Source organism: Manis javanica, chromosome 1 (genome assembly GCF_040802235.1).
Source record: "Manis javanica isolate MJ-LG chromosome 1, MJ_LKY, whole genome shotgun sequence".
Classification (NCBI taxonomy): Eukaryota; Metazoa; Chordata; class Mammalia; order Pholidota; family Manidae; genus Manis; species Manis javanica.
Window position 1 is genome coordinate 220929136 of NC_133156.1, and position 14753 is coordinate 220943888.

The 14753-nt window shown below is 35.6% G+C and overlaps 1 protein-coding gene and 1 long non-coding RNA gene across 7 annotated transcripts in view; both read right to left on the bottom strand.

The window, feature by feature from the left end:
* Positions 1-14753, bottom strand: part of BABAM2 (BRISC and BRCA1 A complex member 2) — a 387307-nt gene that overhangs the window by 286919 nt on the left and 85635 nt on the right. For all 6 annotated transcript variants that reach the window (XM_073214996.1, XM_037009417.2, XM_073214993.1 and 3 more), the window contains one exon: positions 13042-13136. In XM_073214996.1, coding sequence (XP_073071097.1) covers positions 13042-13136 — 95 coding nt within the window. The remainder of the gene's footprint in view (positions 1-13041; positions 13137-14753) is intronic.
* LOC118970735 (uncharacterized) lies at positions 476-8396 on the bottom strand. The gene is made up of 2 exons (XR_005058814.2): positions 2225-8396; positions 476-1659 (listed from the first exon to the last, which is right to left on the bottom strand). It is a non-coding gene; the product is annotated as an uncharacterized lncRNA (long non-coding RNA).

Consider the following 14753-nt stretch of genomic DNA (forward strand, 5'->3'; position numbering starts at 1 on the left):
AACTGTAAACAAACAATTAGGGATAATGTGCTATGATAACACGCTGCAATTTCCTACAATACTTCTCTTTTTAAATTTAGGTCCTGTTTCTTCAATTAAACCAAAGTCCTCTTGAAAGGTAGAGTTCTTCATATCCTCAGTGCTTTGCGTATGTTAGTAAAAAACAATTTTGATGTTGTTTTACTAAAATTTCATTTCAGCCTTATTTTCTTAAGAGAAATGTGGGTAGAATCCCTGTTTATAGACATTAGATTTTCAGTGATGAATTAATAGACTTTTTCATAAGTTACAAACCATAACCAACTATTAGTTATTAAGAATTCACAAATTACCACTTCACTTACTTAACTGCCTTAAGTGGGGCTCTGTTTTCTATGAGAAACAAATTTAAAAATAAAGAAAAGGCATTGATTTGAGCTACACATCTTTTATTTCCCTGGTACTCATCATCAGGCACAAATCAGAAGAACAGAAGCCAATTGTATTGTGTTTTATTTTTCTGAAACTCCAACCTGTAACAGTTTTATTTTCCCAATACATAGTCAGTTTTACAATAATTCTACCAACGCTATTAAAAACAATACAATAACTGAAAATAATTTAAAATCTTATGTTTATATTATTTTTATTTTATTTTGTGCTGTTCTTTTTCTTCTTAGGTCATCTCTCTTTAGGGATATACTATCTACTGGTTTGTTTGTTTTTTCTGATTTGAAATCCTTAACCTATTTTATAGAATTCTTTTTTAATTGAGATACATATAATAAATCTTAGTGTACAGCTCAGTGAATTCTGACATGGTATACACTCAGGTAACCATCACCCAGATCAAGATATTAAACATGCTCATTAATTTTTTCCCTTTCACCTATTTTACTCATCCCTCCACCCTAGGGTGATGGTTATATATGTATACACATGTCAAAACTCATCAAGCTGTACACTAAGAAGCCAATTTTAAAAGATGTTACAGATAAATTTGCAATGTCATAGGAGAAATGCTTATGATAATATATAAAATAAATATATATATATATTGAAAACTGTAGAGGACATAAGTGCCTATGACAAAAAGAAAAACACTGGGAATAAATATACTAACATGTTAATAATACTCATCTCTTCATTGTGTGGGATTATAGACTTGTTTTTCTTGGTACTTATCTGTATTTTACGTTATTAATAATAAAGTTACATTATCATAATTTAAAAACCCAACTCTTTCAGGAGAATGCTAGAGAGGATAAGAGGTGATAAAAAGAGGATGACAAAGAGAGACAACCAACCAAAGACAATGAATAATCTGCAAAACTGATCATTAAATAACATCCCAAGCAGATTCCTGAGCTGAAATGCTTCATTCTCAACTCAGTACCTCATTTTTCCAAAAGCATTTTTACAAATTCAATCAAGTAAATCAAAACTGGCAACATTTGCTGTTGTATTTGCCATTGGATTTCAAAAAATAACTTGATTTGCCTTTTTTTCATTTGTCTTATGAGAGTGAACATTTTAAATTTGCCTTGTTTGTACTTTCAAGATGTTCTGTTTTTCTACAATTACGCTTTTAAAGCCTTGTTTATAACACATGCCTTCAAATCCTATGTGTGTATATTAGTACTCTTCTCCTTTATCCACAATCGGTTATCATAGCAACACCTTTGAAAAAACAGATGAAAATCATGAATCATCATTTTTAAAACAGAAGCCTTACACTGTCTCCCCTTAGGAAGTACATTTTATAAAGAATGACTTCAACATTCTTCCTACCTTATAAGTGTTTCATAGCTGATAAGTAAACAGATAATGAGGCAGTACAATTAGAGTTTTTAATTCATCAGCACATACACTAATTCTGTAACAAAATTTTTAGTATTTTCTCATAATCACTTGGATCATACACTGATGCAATCTCTGAATACCAGCTGCTTCACTCAAAAAACCAGAGATGCCACCTCTAAATTCGCCCTTATTTCTACCTTAGGAAATATAGTGGAATTTAAAATCTATGTTTTCATAAAAGAAGTTGTTTTGAACATTTTATTAATGTTATAGAACATTTTTATTAACATTTTTATTAATTTTAATTATTTTTATTAATCCTGTATTCTTGCCAACAAGATGAGTGGTATTTTCAGGTCCACAAAAGTTTCTGTATCTTTGCTTAGAAAGGAAAGGGTAAAATTCTATGTTCACAAAATGTAAGACAACTAACTTCTTTTACCTCAGGGACATTTGCAAATTCCAGGCACATGAGGAAGGCTGAAAATCCAAACTTTGCACAGTCACAAAGCTGCTGCTAGAATCAGAAAAATCATTAGAACCTCTGGCAGAGTCTTGGGAGACCTCAAACATGTAGTCAGGTCCCTTCAAAACATCTGATGTATTCTGGGGCAGCCCAGGGAAAAGAAACTAAAACTAAGAAACTACCTCTGAACAACAAAGTGGGGCTGTCAGCATTCCGACATGACAAAATTTAGGGTCTGGGATCCCTTGGACAAAATCCATGCTGTTGGGTATTTCAATATTTGATAAATGGCATGACATAGTATTTTAAAATATTTTATAGGCCAAGGTACATAGAAGTGTCTAGCAACACTGTCCAGCTCCAGACTCTCAGATAGAAACCCTAAAGAGCTCTGCCTTAGGAACAGTAATAAACCAGAGATAAAAAGGCCCGTATCAGAGACATACACCAGCCTCAACGCAGCACAGTCCCCATCTGGATTAAGGTGACCAATCAACATCTATTTGCCTATGAGAGGGAATAATGAACCCTTTCTCTGGAAGATGGCATCATCTGGAGTCTCTACAGTTTTTCAACTGGAATGTCTGACATCCACTCAAAACTAGTAGAAACACCAAATACAGAACAACATGATTGATAACCAAAGAAAAAAGCTAAAGTAAATAGTCCCAAGGATATTCCAGATATGAGAATTGGTTCATAAGGGCTTGAAAATAAATATGATTAGACTGTGCATGAAAATGGAGATAACTATAGATGAAAAGATAAATCTTTATGTAAAAGAATCAAATAGAACTGTAGAACTACAGAATGTATCACCTAAAATTAAGAACATATTGCATGGGTTTAACAGCCTATTAGACACAATAAAAGTCTATAAACCAGAAGGTAAGTCTGGCATTATTGAATTGAGCTAGTTATCCACATACTGCCTCTGCTCCACAATGTACTCTTCTCTGTCCTATAAACATTCTTCCTTTGCCAGGTGGTGTAAGATTTAGCTTGTCAATGCAAAGTGGTGTAGGGACAGTCCAAGGCATCACAGAGGGAGGAGCTTCTTATCCTGGTTCTCATGTACTTTTCACAGCTGCTCCCATGGCCAGCTGCCAGAAGTATGCAGAAGGTCCTGAAGTGCTCGTCCTTCAGCCTGTTTAACTGCACCCTGCATCCCCGCCCCCACCATTTCTACCCACCAGCCCTGGCCCACCAGCACCAACTAGCCACACACCACTTCTGGCCTTCAGTATCCCCAACTAAAGGTCCCCGTCATCCAGTGGGCTGCTGCCACATCCTCTCCAACAAAGAAGTCAGTCTCAGCCTCACGAGGTGGGAGGGAGACATAGGAAGTGTTCCAAGGTTGATCCTCCTTGGCTACTCTCCGCACCAGAGTTGCTGCTCTTTACAACTGCTATTCCTGCATTCTTTAGAGTGCTCTAACAGTCCTTTAAGTAGTTAATAATTCAGAATATTCAATTTTCCCTATTCGAAGTACCGGTACGGTTTCTGTCTCCTGACTAAACACCAACTGATAAATAGGTTAAGTTTCATTTTAAGTGCACTTTGCACTTTCAAAATGTTCTGTTTTTCTACAACTGTGCTTTTAAAGCCCTGTTTAAAACACAACTTCAAAATTATATGTGTATACACATATGTATGTATACTATTTGTCTACTTAGCCCTAAGTTACAATTTCTGTAACATGTGGCCCAGCAAGTCTACCTTCAGTATATACCCATTTGAAATACACACATATATTCAAGGAGACACATATGAGAAAAGTCATAGTAGCACTATTTACATCAGCAAAAAACTGAAAATAGTCCAAATGTTAATCAAAAGTAGAATGGGTAAATCAACTGTGGTATGTTTATACAATGGAATACTATGAGCAATAAGCATATACAATAACCACAAACTATATGGGTGAAGCTCACAAAAAAATGTTGAGTGAAAGAAGTCAAACACAAGCACATGCTATTTGATTCCATTTGTAGAAAGATCAAAAAGAGGCAAAATTAACAGTGGTGATATAATCAACCTATTGTTTACTCTTGGACAAGGTGGTCCCAGGGCTGGGAGGGGGCATGAGTGGAGCTGCTGTAAACTGGAAACACTGTTTCCTGATCTAGGTCAGAAATTCACACTATAATACACTTGTGATTCGGCTGTATGTACATGATACTTTAATATAAGTTAAATACAAATGTAGAGTATATATTTATAAACAACCAAGTAATATGTTTGTAAGTCCCTAACACTTAGCATACATGATTCTGGTAAACTGCTCTTCTATGTCCCCACTGTGCTCTGTGCATATACCTCTATTTCTACATGTGTCACTTGAGGCTTCAATTCTGTTCACTTAATCTGTTTGGAGAACTGTGTCCAGTTAGAGGGCTAAAGATGAGGCTTTTATAGGTTTCAAATGAGACATTTAAATAGATAACTTGAAAAATGATAAAACATTCTATTCTAAAATATGTTGGGAGGCCTTGGCACATGGAAGTGTCAAAGAATAGGAGCACCACACATCTGGACGACATTTTTCAACGAGGGCCATGCAGTCCATCTCAGCTTAGTGCAATCTCCATATATATTTCATGTACATGGGGGATGGGCACTATTTTGCAAGGACCCATTCAAAAGATGTTTTTCTGTAGGCAGCACAGTGAACAGCAAGGGAGAAGTGACAAGGCATTATTAGTACAATACTTCTTTCTAGTATGTTCTGCATGAACATGTAGAATTCCTGTGAAGGAATTATACAACCAGTGGGTAGTACCTGCAGGAGCAGTAGGTTCCCTACCCTGGAGATGCTTGTCCCAAACACAAAAGCAAAATCACCATTACCTTCTTCAAAGGAGGAAGTCAGATAGGCGTGGTTTCCAATCTTGCTCTAACGGCAACATGTTCGCCTTTAAATCTATGATTCACCCTTCCTCCTTTATGCAATTTTATTTTAAATTAAAGTGAATTATCATTATTACTTTTGGGGGAAGAATTTCACAATACCCTTTGAGGTAGCCAAATATACCACAGGGTGTTGCAAAACCATGGCTGAAAATCACTGTTTCACAGATTCTGTTAACTGTTTGTTATCCCCCAATTTCTCTAAAATGTTATCTTTTTCTTCTATTTTGAATTTTTCAACCTAAAACATTATTTTCTAGTCTTGGAAATAAACAAGTCCCTTAAAGAATACAGAGCCTTCAAGGAAACCTCTTCATCTAACCAACATGTCTTGGGCACCTCTATGCACTGAGCAGTCTTCCAGGTACTAGAGTGAACAAAACAAATTCCATTCTCTCACGAAGCTTCCATTCCAGTGAAGAAACAAGGGTGACCCTCTTTCCCAGTCTGCCTGGGACTGTCATGTTTTAGCACTGAAGGTACTACATCCCAGGAAACCCCTCAGCCCCAGGCAAAACAGGGCAGTGGGTCACCCTAGCAGAGAGATACCAAACAAACAAGCAACCAAAAACTTATCAAATGGTGATAAGTGCAAGGAAGAAAATAAAGCATGATAAAGATAAGAAAGTAACAGGGAAGGTATTACTACCATTTTGTATAGGGATCATTAGGGGAGGCCTCTCTGATGCAATGACATCTGAAGGCAGGAGGGAGCGAGCCATTCCGATAAATGGGCAGAGAGAGTTCCAGGCAAAAGGAATGAAAATGGTAAATAGCAAATAAAAAGGTCCTAAGGTGGGAGTGTGCTTAGAATGTCTGAGGAATAGCAAGCAGGCCTCAGACTGTGGCTGGAGAGTGAGCAAGAACAGAATGGAAGGAGAGGAGGTTTGAGAAGCAGTTTGAGTAATGCCAGAGCATAACAGCTATGGCATGTCCGTCACCTAGGGTCCAGCACAAGTCCCAATTTCTTCCTGATGATTTCAATCCTGCAGTTCCAACCTATAGCAATTTTCCTTTTACAATATGATGGAGCATCTATCACTTGGCTGATTATCCTCTCACGTTATTTGTGTGAAAACTCTGTGTATCTATCCCATAGCTCCTTTGTATCAATTACTAACATTTAATTACATACTATGTCTATTTGTTTTCACGTATCTACATCTCCCTAAAATTTAGCCTCCTTGAGGTCAAGTTCCATATTGTACAGTGTTGGGGACACAGTACACAATCAATAAATTACCCACAGATAGGATTTTCCTCAATTTGTCTTTTGTTGATTTTTATGCTTTTTCATTAGTAAAGGAGGACTGGTGTATAAGCACCATATCCATTATATGACACATGAAACAGTATGGCAAACACATAGAATAGAATACAGTTAAAGTACAGAAACCAACATATTAACTTACACTGCAGGGATGGCTCTTTAATTAGCAAACACTTAGGACTTGAGGCTCAGAGCAAAAATGCAAACAAACAAAATGTTCTACAAATAATAACCACTGAAATTAATTATCAGCTCTTCTAAGTATCACTGAAAACTACTTCTGGACACAGATTATCTTCATGACTACCACGTTACTATATAAAAACTTTCCATAACTACCACCAAACCAAATTAACTGCTCCCTCTGCTATGTGCAATCTTGTGTTTATGTGATCTTTTCATACCTTTCATAGAAAGTAAATTAAAAAAGCTTCAATTCTGTCTCCCTAACTAGCCAGGAAAACATCTTGAGCAGAACTCAGGCTTTATCTCCACTCTCTAGGCCCTAGGTCATAACACTCAATTAATGTTGACTTAAATGGCTTGGTGAATGAATTATTAACATACATAATGCAGAGCAATGAGGCAAATTTTTAACAAATCTACTCAAATTTATGACTATTCACCTTAAATGTAGCTCCCAGAAATACTATAAGCTTATTTCAAGTTCTATAGGCTTTTTGCTTCCATCTCTATCTTAGGAAATGCTTTAAATACAGTTTATAAGATCAAAGGAAAAGCAATGTCCCTATTTTATAATCATATCTCAATATCAAAATATGTAATCATCCAGCTTCCACAATAAATTAATTTACCTCAAAAAAAAGCAGAAAAAGATAATGAACATAAATAAGTCTATAAAGAGATTTTTGCTGAGTAGAAAGAAAAGTTTTGTATTAAAGTCAGAGCTGTAAGGTTGCAGGATACAAGTCAATATACAAAATATAAACATCAATTATATTTCTATTCAGTAACAATATATGTGAAATGTAAAACTGAAATGAACAAGCAATTCCGTTTACAACAGCATCAAAAAGAATGAAATAAGGAATAAATTTAACAAAAGAAGTACAAAATTTGTACTCTGAAAATTACAAAATATTATTGAATTTAGATTTTCACTAGATAAATGGAGAGACATTTCATGTTCCTGGATGGAAAGACTTAGTATTGCTAAGATGGCAATAATATCTAGGGAATGCACAGATTCAACACAATCCTTCTCAGAATCCCAGCTGGATTCTTTGCAGAAATTAACAAACTGGTTCTAGGATATGCAAGGGACCCATAATAATCAAAGTAATCTTCAAAGTCACAGCAATTAAGACAGAGTAGTACTGGTATAAAGTTAAAATATAGATCAATGTAAACAACTGACAGTCTATAAACACACCTTCACATTAACAGTCAACTGAATTTCAATAAGAATGTCAAGACAATTCAGTAAGGAAAAAAACAGTCTTTCCAATAAACTCCATTAGACATCAGGAAAATGCAAAGCAAAATCACAGTAAGATACCAGGTCATAGGTCATCTGCGTCTCCACTTGTAAAACAATTGAGTAGGGCCCCTACCTCACATCATATACAAAAATTTACTCAAAATGAATTGAAGACCTAAATGTAAGAGCAAAAATTATAAAACTTTTCAAGGAAAACAGAAGAGTAAGACTTCGTAACCATGAACCAGGCAATGGTTTCTAAGATATGAAATCAGAGCTACAAGCAACAAAAGAAAAAATAGATAAGTTGGACTTCCCAAAAATTTAGAACTTTGTCCTTCTAACAGTACTATCTAGAAAGTGAAATAACAGTTCACAGAATGAAAGAAAATTTTGGCAAGTCATATATCTCATAAAGACTAGTACCCAGAATATACAAAGAACCCTTAAATCTCAACAATAAAAAAGTAAACACCCAATTTTAAAATGGGCAAGGGATTTGGATAAACATTTCTCCAAAGAAGAAATACAAATGCCAATAAGCATATAAAAAGATGAAAAATATCATTAGCCATCAGGAAAATGCAAAATCACAGTAAGATAACAGTTCATAGGCTATAATCAGAAAGACAGATAATAACAGTAAGTGTTGATAGGATGTAGAGAAACTGGAACACTTACAGTCTGTAGGTCGGGATGTAAAATGGTACAGCCCCTGTTGAAAACATGGAATTCCTCAAAAAGTTAAATACAGAGTCACCATTTGACCCTGCAATTCCACATCTAGGGAATCTAAGGAAAATTAAAAATATGCCCACACAATGGCAGTTTTTATAATAGCTCAAACATGGAAACAGCCCAAACTGTCCCATCAACTGACAGTGGATAAATAAAATGTGGTATTTGCAGACAAGGGAGTACTTTTTAGCAATAAAAAATGAAGTAGTGATACATGCTACACTGAAAACAGTATGCTACTTGAAAGAAGTCAGTCACAAAGGATCACATGTTGTATGATTCCACTTACATGAAATGTCCAGAATAGACAAGTCAACAGAGACAGAATGTAGATTAATTATTGCCTAGAGTGGATATGGGGAGGGGTGGGTAGGATAGGGAGGTGACTACTAATGAGACAGGGGCTTCTTTTTGGGATGATAACAATGTTCTAATTATACAAATACTGAATCATCATTCTGTATACTTGGAACTCACACAATGTATGCCAACTAGACCACAATAAAAAAATATTTTAAACTGTACTGTGCTGATGATTGCAAAATTCTGTGAACATACTAAAAACCACTGAATTATATATTTTAAATGGGTGGATTGTATGGCATATAAATAATGCCTCAATAAAGCTGTCATTAAAAAAGATTAGAGCTGTCCCTGAAATAGAAAATGATACCTCACTGAAAATAATGTTAAGCAAAGGCAAATAACCTTCTCTTGGAGATGTTACTGTAAAAGATGGATTCAATTAGTTATTCCCAATAGTTCACAGACTAATATATAAAAATCAACCAGGGAATTTAATGATTCTTCAGCTCTCTCAAAGGGTCTAATTCAGTATGTCCAGTGGGATCCAGGAATCTGTATTTTTAACAGGTGTCCTAAATTATTCTAATGTACAGCAAGAAGTGGGAACCACTGGACAACTAAGACCTTAACTCAATGATTTTATGATTCTCTGGTATCAGTGAGATACCTATGTCTAGATCTGGTATTTCTCTAGTGTTTTCCACTCATATGAGGATCTCAAAGTCTATATGGTACTCACCTTCCTGAACAAAGAATTTTAATTTAGAAAGACGTGGATTCATCTGATTGATTAGAGCATTTCACATTATTATTAATCTTAAATGTGTATCATTTATTTAAGCTATTTCAAATCTTTTTTGGAAAGAGCAGGCTTAAATAAATTGAATAGACAAAAGATTACATACATTCTCAAAAACTATTTCTCAAACTGGTATACATTAGAGGCCACTTTTTCTCAAATATTTATCATTTAATATATTTTGTATTAAAAATACAGGGATAATATACAATCAAATGAAAAATGTTCATAAATTTTAAAGATAAAACTCAGAAACTTCAAGGGAATTCGTATTTACAACCTGAACTACTCTGAACTACACTTTGAGAGTTAAGGGTAAATATTCACTCCCATTAGCAATTTGTACTTCAGTGGAAAAATCCAAGCAGTCTAGGCATTCTGTTTTCCACTCCATGGGTGATGAAATATGTAATCCTCCTCATTCAGAACCATATTTAGACAAATCAAGTTATCAGTGACTGTGTTCTATGCACATCAAGAAGGGAGGGAAAAAGCCTGAACTGAATCTAAGAATAAGCATTAACTTGTTAAGAGCTGACTGAAAAATCCTTCAGAGGTACAATGTGTTCAGGGAAATGTCTGCTGAGGATCAGCCTTGTAGTTCATCCTGTTCTAGTGCTTCAGCCAGATGATAAGGAATCTCAAGGGCACCTCCAGAGATCTGTGGACCTCGCCCAGCTAGTGGAAGGTGTGCCCTGGCTGCTTACCTAGGCTAGTCCCACCCACTGGTCCATGAGAAGCCCAGGCAGCCTGCCTGAGGCCCTGCAGACTATCCTTAAAAAGAAGGTGTTCCAACCTAAGACAGGCACAGTCGCAGGGGGGCCATCAGGTGAGAATTTGGGGATCAACAGAGGTGAGGCTCAGAACCTCACCCCCCCTGCTTTGAGACAAATCTTCTGCATCCGTGGATGTCTTGCTGCCCTTGTCTAGCCTGGATTAATACTTAGTCCATAGGCACACACCTGATCATCTGATCATCTACATTTGCCTTCTTACAGCACTAAACTATGTTTTCTACCTTTATCTTGCATCTACCTACCACTTCAGCATTTTATTAAAAATAAAAATAATAATAATAATAGGAGAAATGTGGGATCAACATATAAATCAAGTTCAAAAATCAAATGAATATTCATATTTGACCTGATGGTTTATAGGTCATATTGCATGATCAAAACCGAAAGTTTCTGTGATGAATGCCCTTGTACTGTTCACCATGTAAGAATTTATTCACTCTGTAAGAATTCGTTCACCATGTAAGAACTTGTTCGTTATGCTTCAGAAGATTGGAGACTGACGAGAATTAGGCTTGAGATGGATTAATGATTGTACATTGAGCATTGACCCCCCTATACTGAATTTTATTGTTGTTAACAACCATTTGATCAATAAATATGAGAGATGCCCTCTCAAAAAAAAAAAAAAAAAAAAAGAAGGTGTTCCCCTAGACTTGTAATATTTCTCTTAATATATAGAACTTTCTTTTTTTTTTGGCTGTTCTTTTTCAGCTAGTTTCTCAAAAACATTCTGCAATAACTTCACTCAGGGATTAAATATCAGAAGGGTGGAATTATAGTATCAACTCCAACAATTATATAAATATAGGTCAAGTTCTTAATACTATACAGAAAAATGGAATAAACTGAACCTTAAGGCCCTTACTAGCTTTTAAATTCTACACTCTCACAATGCTTATCAATATTAAATGTACACTTTGCAAATTTTAAAGGCAATTCCAAAAAGACATACAAACATGGATTTCTTATGCTTTCCATCATAGTGTTCCCTCTTGTATCATCCTTGCTCAAAGCCCCTTCTTTCACCCTGGATTTCTACAACAGCCCTTAGTTCTGGTCCTTAATCTCTCCTTAATCCATTATACTGGCCACATTTCCTTCATTTCCTTCAATAGTTCTCAACCTAGCATTCAATGCACTCCACAATCTAATGCCAATTTATCTGTCCAGCCTTTTCTAGCCCTTCTTTATATTTACTTACATTTCAGCAAACCTGTCAATACCTTCTTCAATATATTCTAATATGTGTTTATGCCAGTCCCCCTACATGAAATTACCTCTGCCATACTTGCCACTTTTGTGTTCTGTTCTTCAAGAAAGGATACATGTCTCGTATCCACTACAACGCCTTTTCTGACAACCTTTTCTAAATTTCTGGAGCACTTAGATTGTAACTCATCTTTTGCCGTTAGCCTATATTACCCTTCGCTGGGCACATTTAATATAGGAAAGGTCTGTAAGGATATTTGTGCCTCAGTGTCTCCAGGCAGGTCCCCCAGATTCAATATGTAACACATAAAAGGGACCATTAACACATCTAAAGGGGCCATACTTAACCATAACTTTTTTACATCAACTAAGGTAACAGTTAATATGTAATTACTAGAAATTCTGCAAACTCTTGCCAACTATATTTTTAAAGCTGGGTTTTAAAATTTAAGACAATTCTTCAGGTTTGGGTTAATACTTGCTGTTTAATACTCCCCTTTTCAAAAAGGAAGGGGGAGCAAGATTTCAAAGTAAGTCATCAAAACTTCCCATTACAAAACTTGAATGACACAAAAGAATTTCCAAAAACAAAACCAAGAACATAATTTTGAACAATAAAACCTCTCATATTAATTATAGACATTTTAGCAAAATTGAACTTAAGAAAGGAAAGAGACCTTTTGTCTGGTCAGACCTTTTAAGCAAAATGGCACATGTTTTCTCCACTAGCAATGCAAAACACACAATTTTTTGTATAAACCACATGCTCTGACAAGTACAATCACCTTTTTCCCTGCTTTAAATCCAGAAATACTCTATTTTAACTACGAAGTTTTCAGTCTTACTTAATAAAAGACACTTAATCTGGTCTCTACCATTCTGATAATAATACAGGGATAATGTGGATACAAGTCCAAATTTGCCACTTTCATTTCTATACAAAAAAGGCCTCTTGAAGAGCCAAGAAACACTCCCCTAACAAGCCCTGTAATGAAGTGTTAGTAAACATTAGAAAATTGATTGCAGGCATGAAATATTAAGTTAAAATAAAGAAAATGTTTTCAACATGTCTCTTTAAGCTGAAGTAAAAATATTTCAACCAATATGCTAGGGACTCACTCATTCATTCAAAATGGTCTGAAAGTAAAGCTGCAATGAAAAAAATCTCCTGTTTAAACTATTTTGGCACAAAAGGAGTTGCATTTATTTCAGAGGATGAGGGAAAAAATGGGTGGCAAATTTATCTGTCAAGCACTTGTCAAAAACAAATTTTGTTCTTCTTTCAACAAATAAAGATCATCTGAACAAGCCTGTAGTACTCACATGCAGAGCCGAGGGGTCTGGCAGGAATTCAGCATCTTCTCCAAAGATAAAATCAGGTGGCAGCTCTGGGTACTGGGCATTGAAAATGATATCCCCTGAAACAAAAGAAAACATCAGGCCTTTCTTACTTCCTTGCTAATGTATGGATGCTCTGAGGAATGCATCAGAAGAACTTCCGAAAATTTTATATTTAACAAAAAAATTTGAAAATCACTTTCTGATGATTAATTCTTCACACAAACATGCAGTCAAAAAAGTCTCATCTCCTGACACCCTATAAATATAAATACCCAAACAAGTAGAAACAGCCACGTCCAAAGGACATGCAGACTTTTATTGGAAATGTAATGTTACTGTCCAATACCTGCTTGCTATTTAATAAGCCTTTACGACAGACTAATTCTCTAGAGATAAGATTCTTGCCTTGAAGAAATTAAACATACAAACCTCTGGTATAAAGGAAAGAACATTTGGCTTGGAGTTAAAAAAGTCAGATTTATATCCATAAGGTCTCCTAATCATTTATTAGCTCAAGTCATCTTGGACAAGTTTAAAATTCTTTAGACTTCAGTTTCTTCATCAGTAAAAGGAGGATAAAACAGTAGTGACATCACAGATTTGATGTGAGGATAAAGAGACAGCATACCTGGCACAGCGTTTGGCCACAGTAAGCACTCAATAAACGATACAGGAGTGCTCCTATTGTTACGACTAGTATCACTTTGAAACATAAGACAAATTACCAAGTCTCCTTAGCAAATTTGTGCTATAATTGTTAATCTCTGTTCCTTTCCTGTCTCCTTCTTTAGCTCCCTTTTATTCCTCTGATCATACCAAAAATCAGGACCCATCATTCTAATATAAACAGGCAGAAAGGTGTATCTACCAGCTAACACACATATTGAGTTCTAGAATGTAGGAGTGTGTATACTTGTGTACATGCACACAACCTCTGCACCCACCCACACACATACAGTTGTATCAGTCCCACTGTTTTTATTGTTCAAACAGTATATTCATAGTGATATCAAAATTTAAACACTCAGACTTCAGGTCCCACTTGAGCCTTTCTATCTCTATGAATTATGTATCAGTGTCAAACTCAGCAAGTCTAAAAACATTTTCATGACTATCCCTTTGCTCACTCCTCTCTTCCCCTCGATGACTTCCCTATTTCTAGGGATGGCTCTCCTATATTTTAGTCACCCATGATGAAATGTCAGCATGATCTTTGACCTTACCCATACCGTTTATAATCCTAGAAAATAAATATTTTCAACTTCTCTTCCAAAATGTTTCTCATATGGATATTTCCTACTGCTAACAGCTCTATCCAGGTCCAGATGACCTAGTCCATACACTCATACATCCAGGTTCAAATGTTTGAACCCTGCTCTCGGCACTATGCTAGCCTCTAAAGATCAAAGAACTCTGCTCTTCAACAGTCAATGGACTAAAAGAATTCAGTTATTACCATATCAAATCTTCTTAAATTACTCCTTTGCCCCTAACCATCCTAGCTCAAAAAATTTCAATGATTCTTTAAAATCAAACAGGATCTTCATAATGATATCAAACTATGTGAGGGCAAACTTTTCAAACTTTTTTAAGACCTCCAAAATACGATGTTCCTACTTATCAAACCCTCTCTCTACTTACAATCCAATACCAATCTTCTGTGCCACTCGATATGATCCACTTGCAGACCTGCA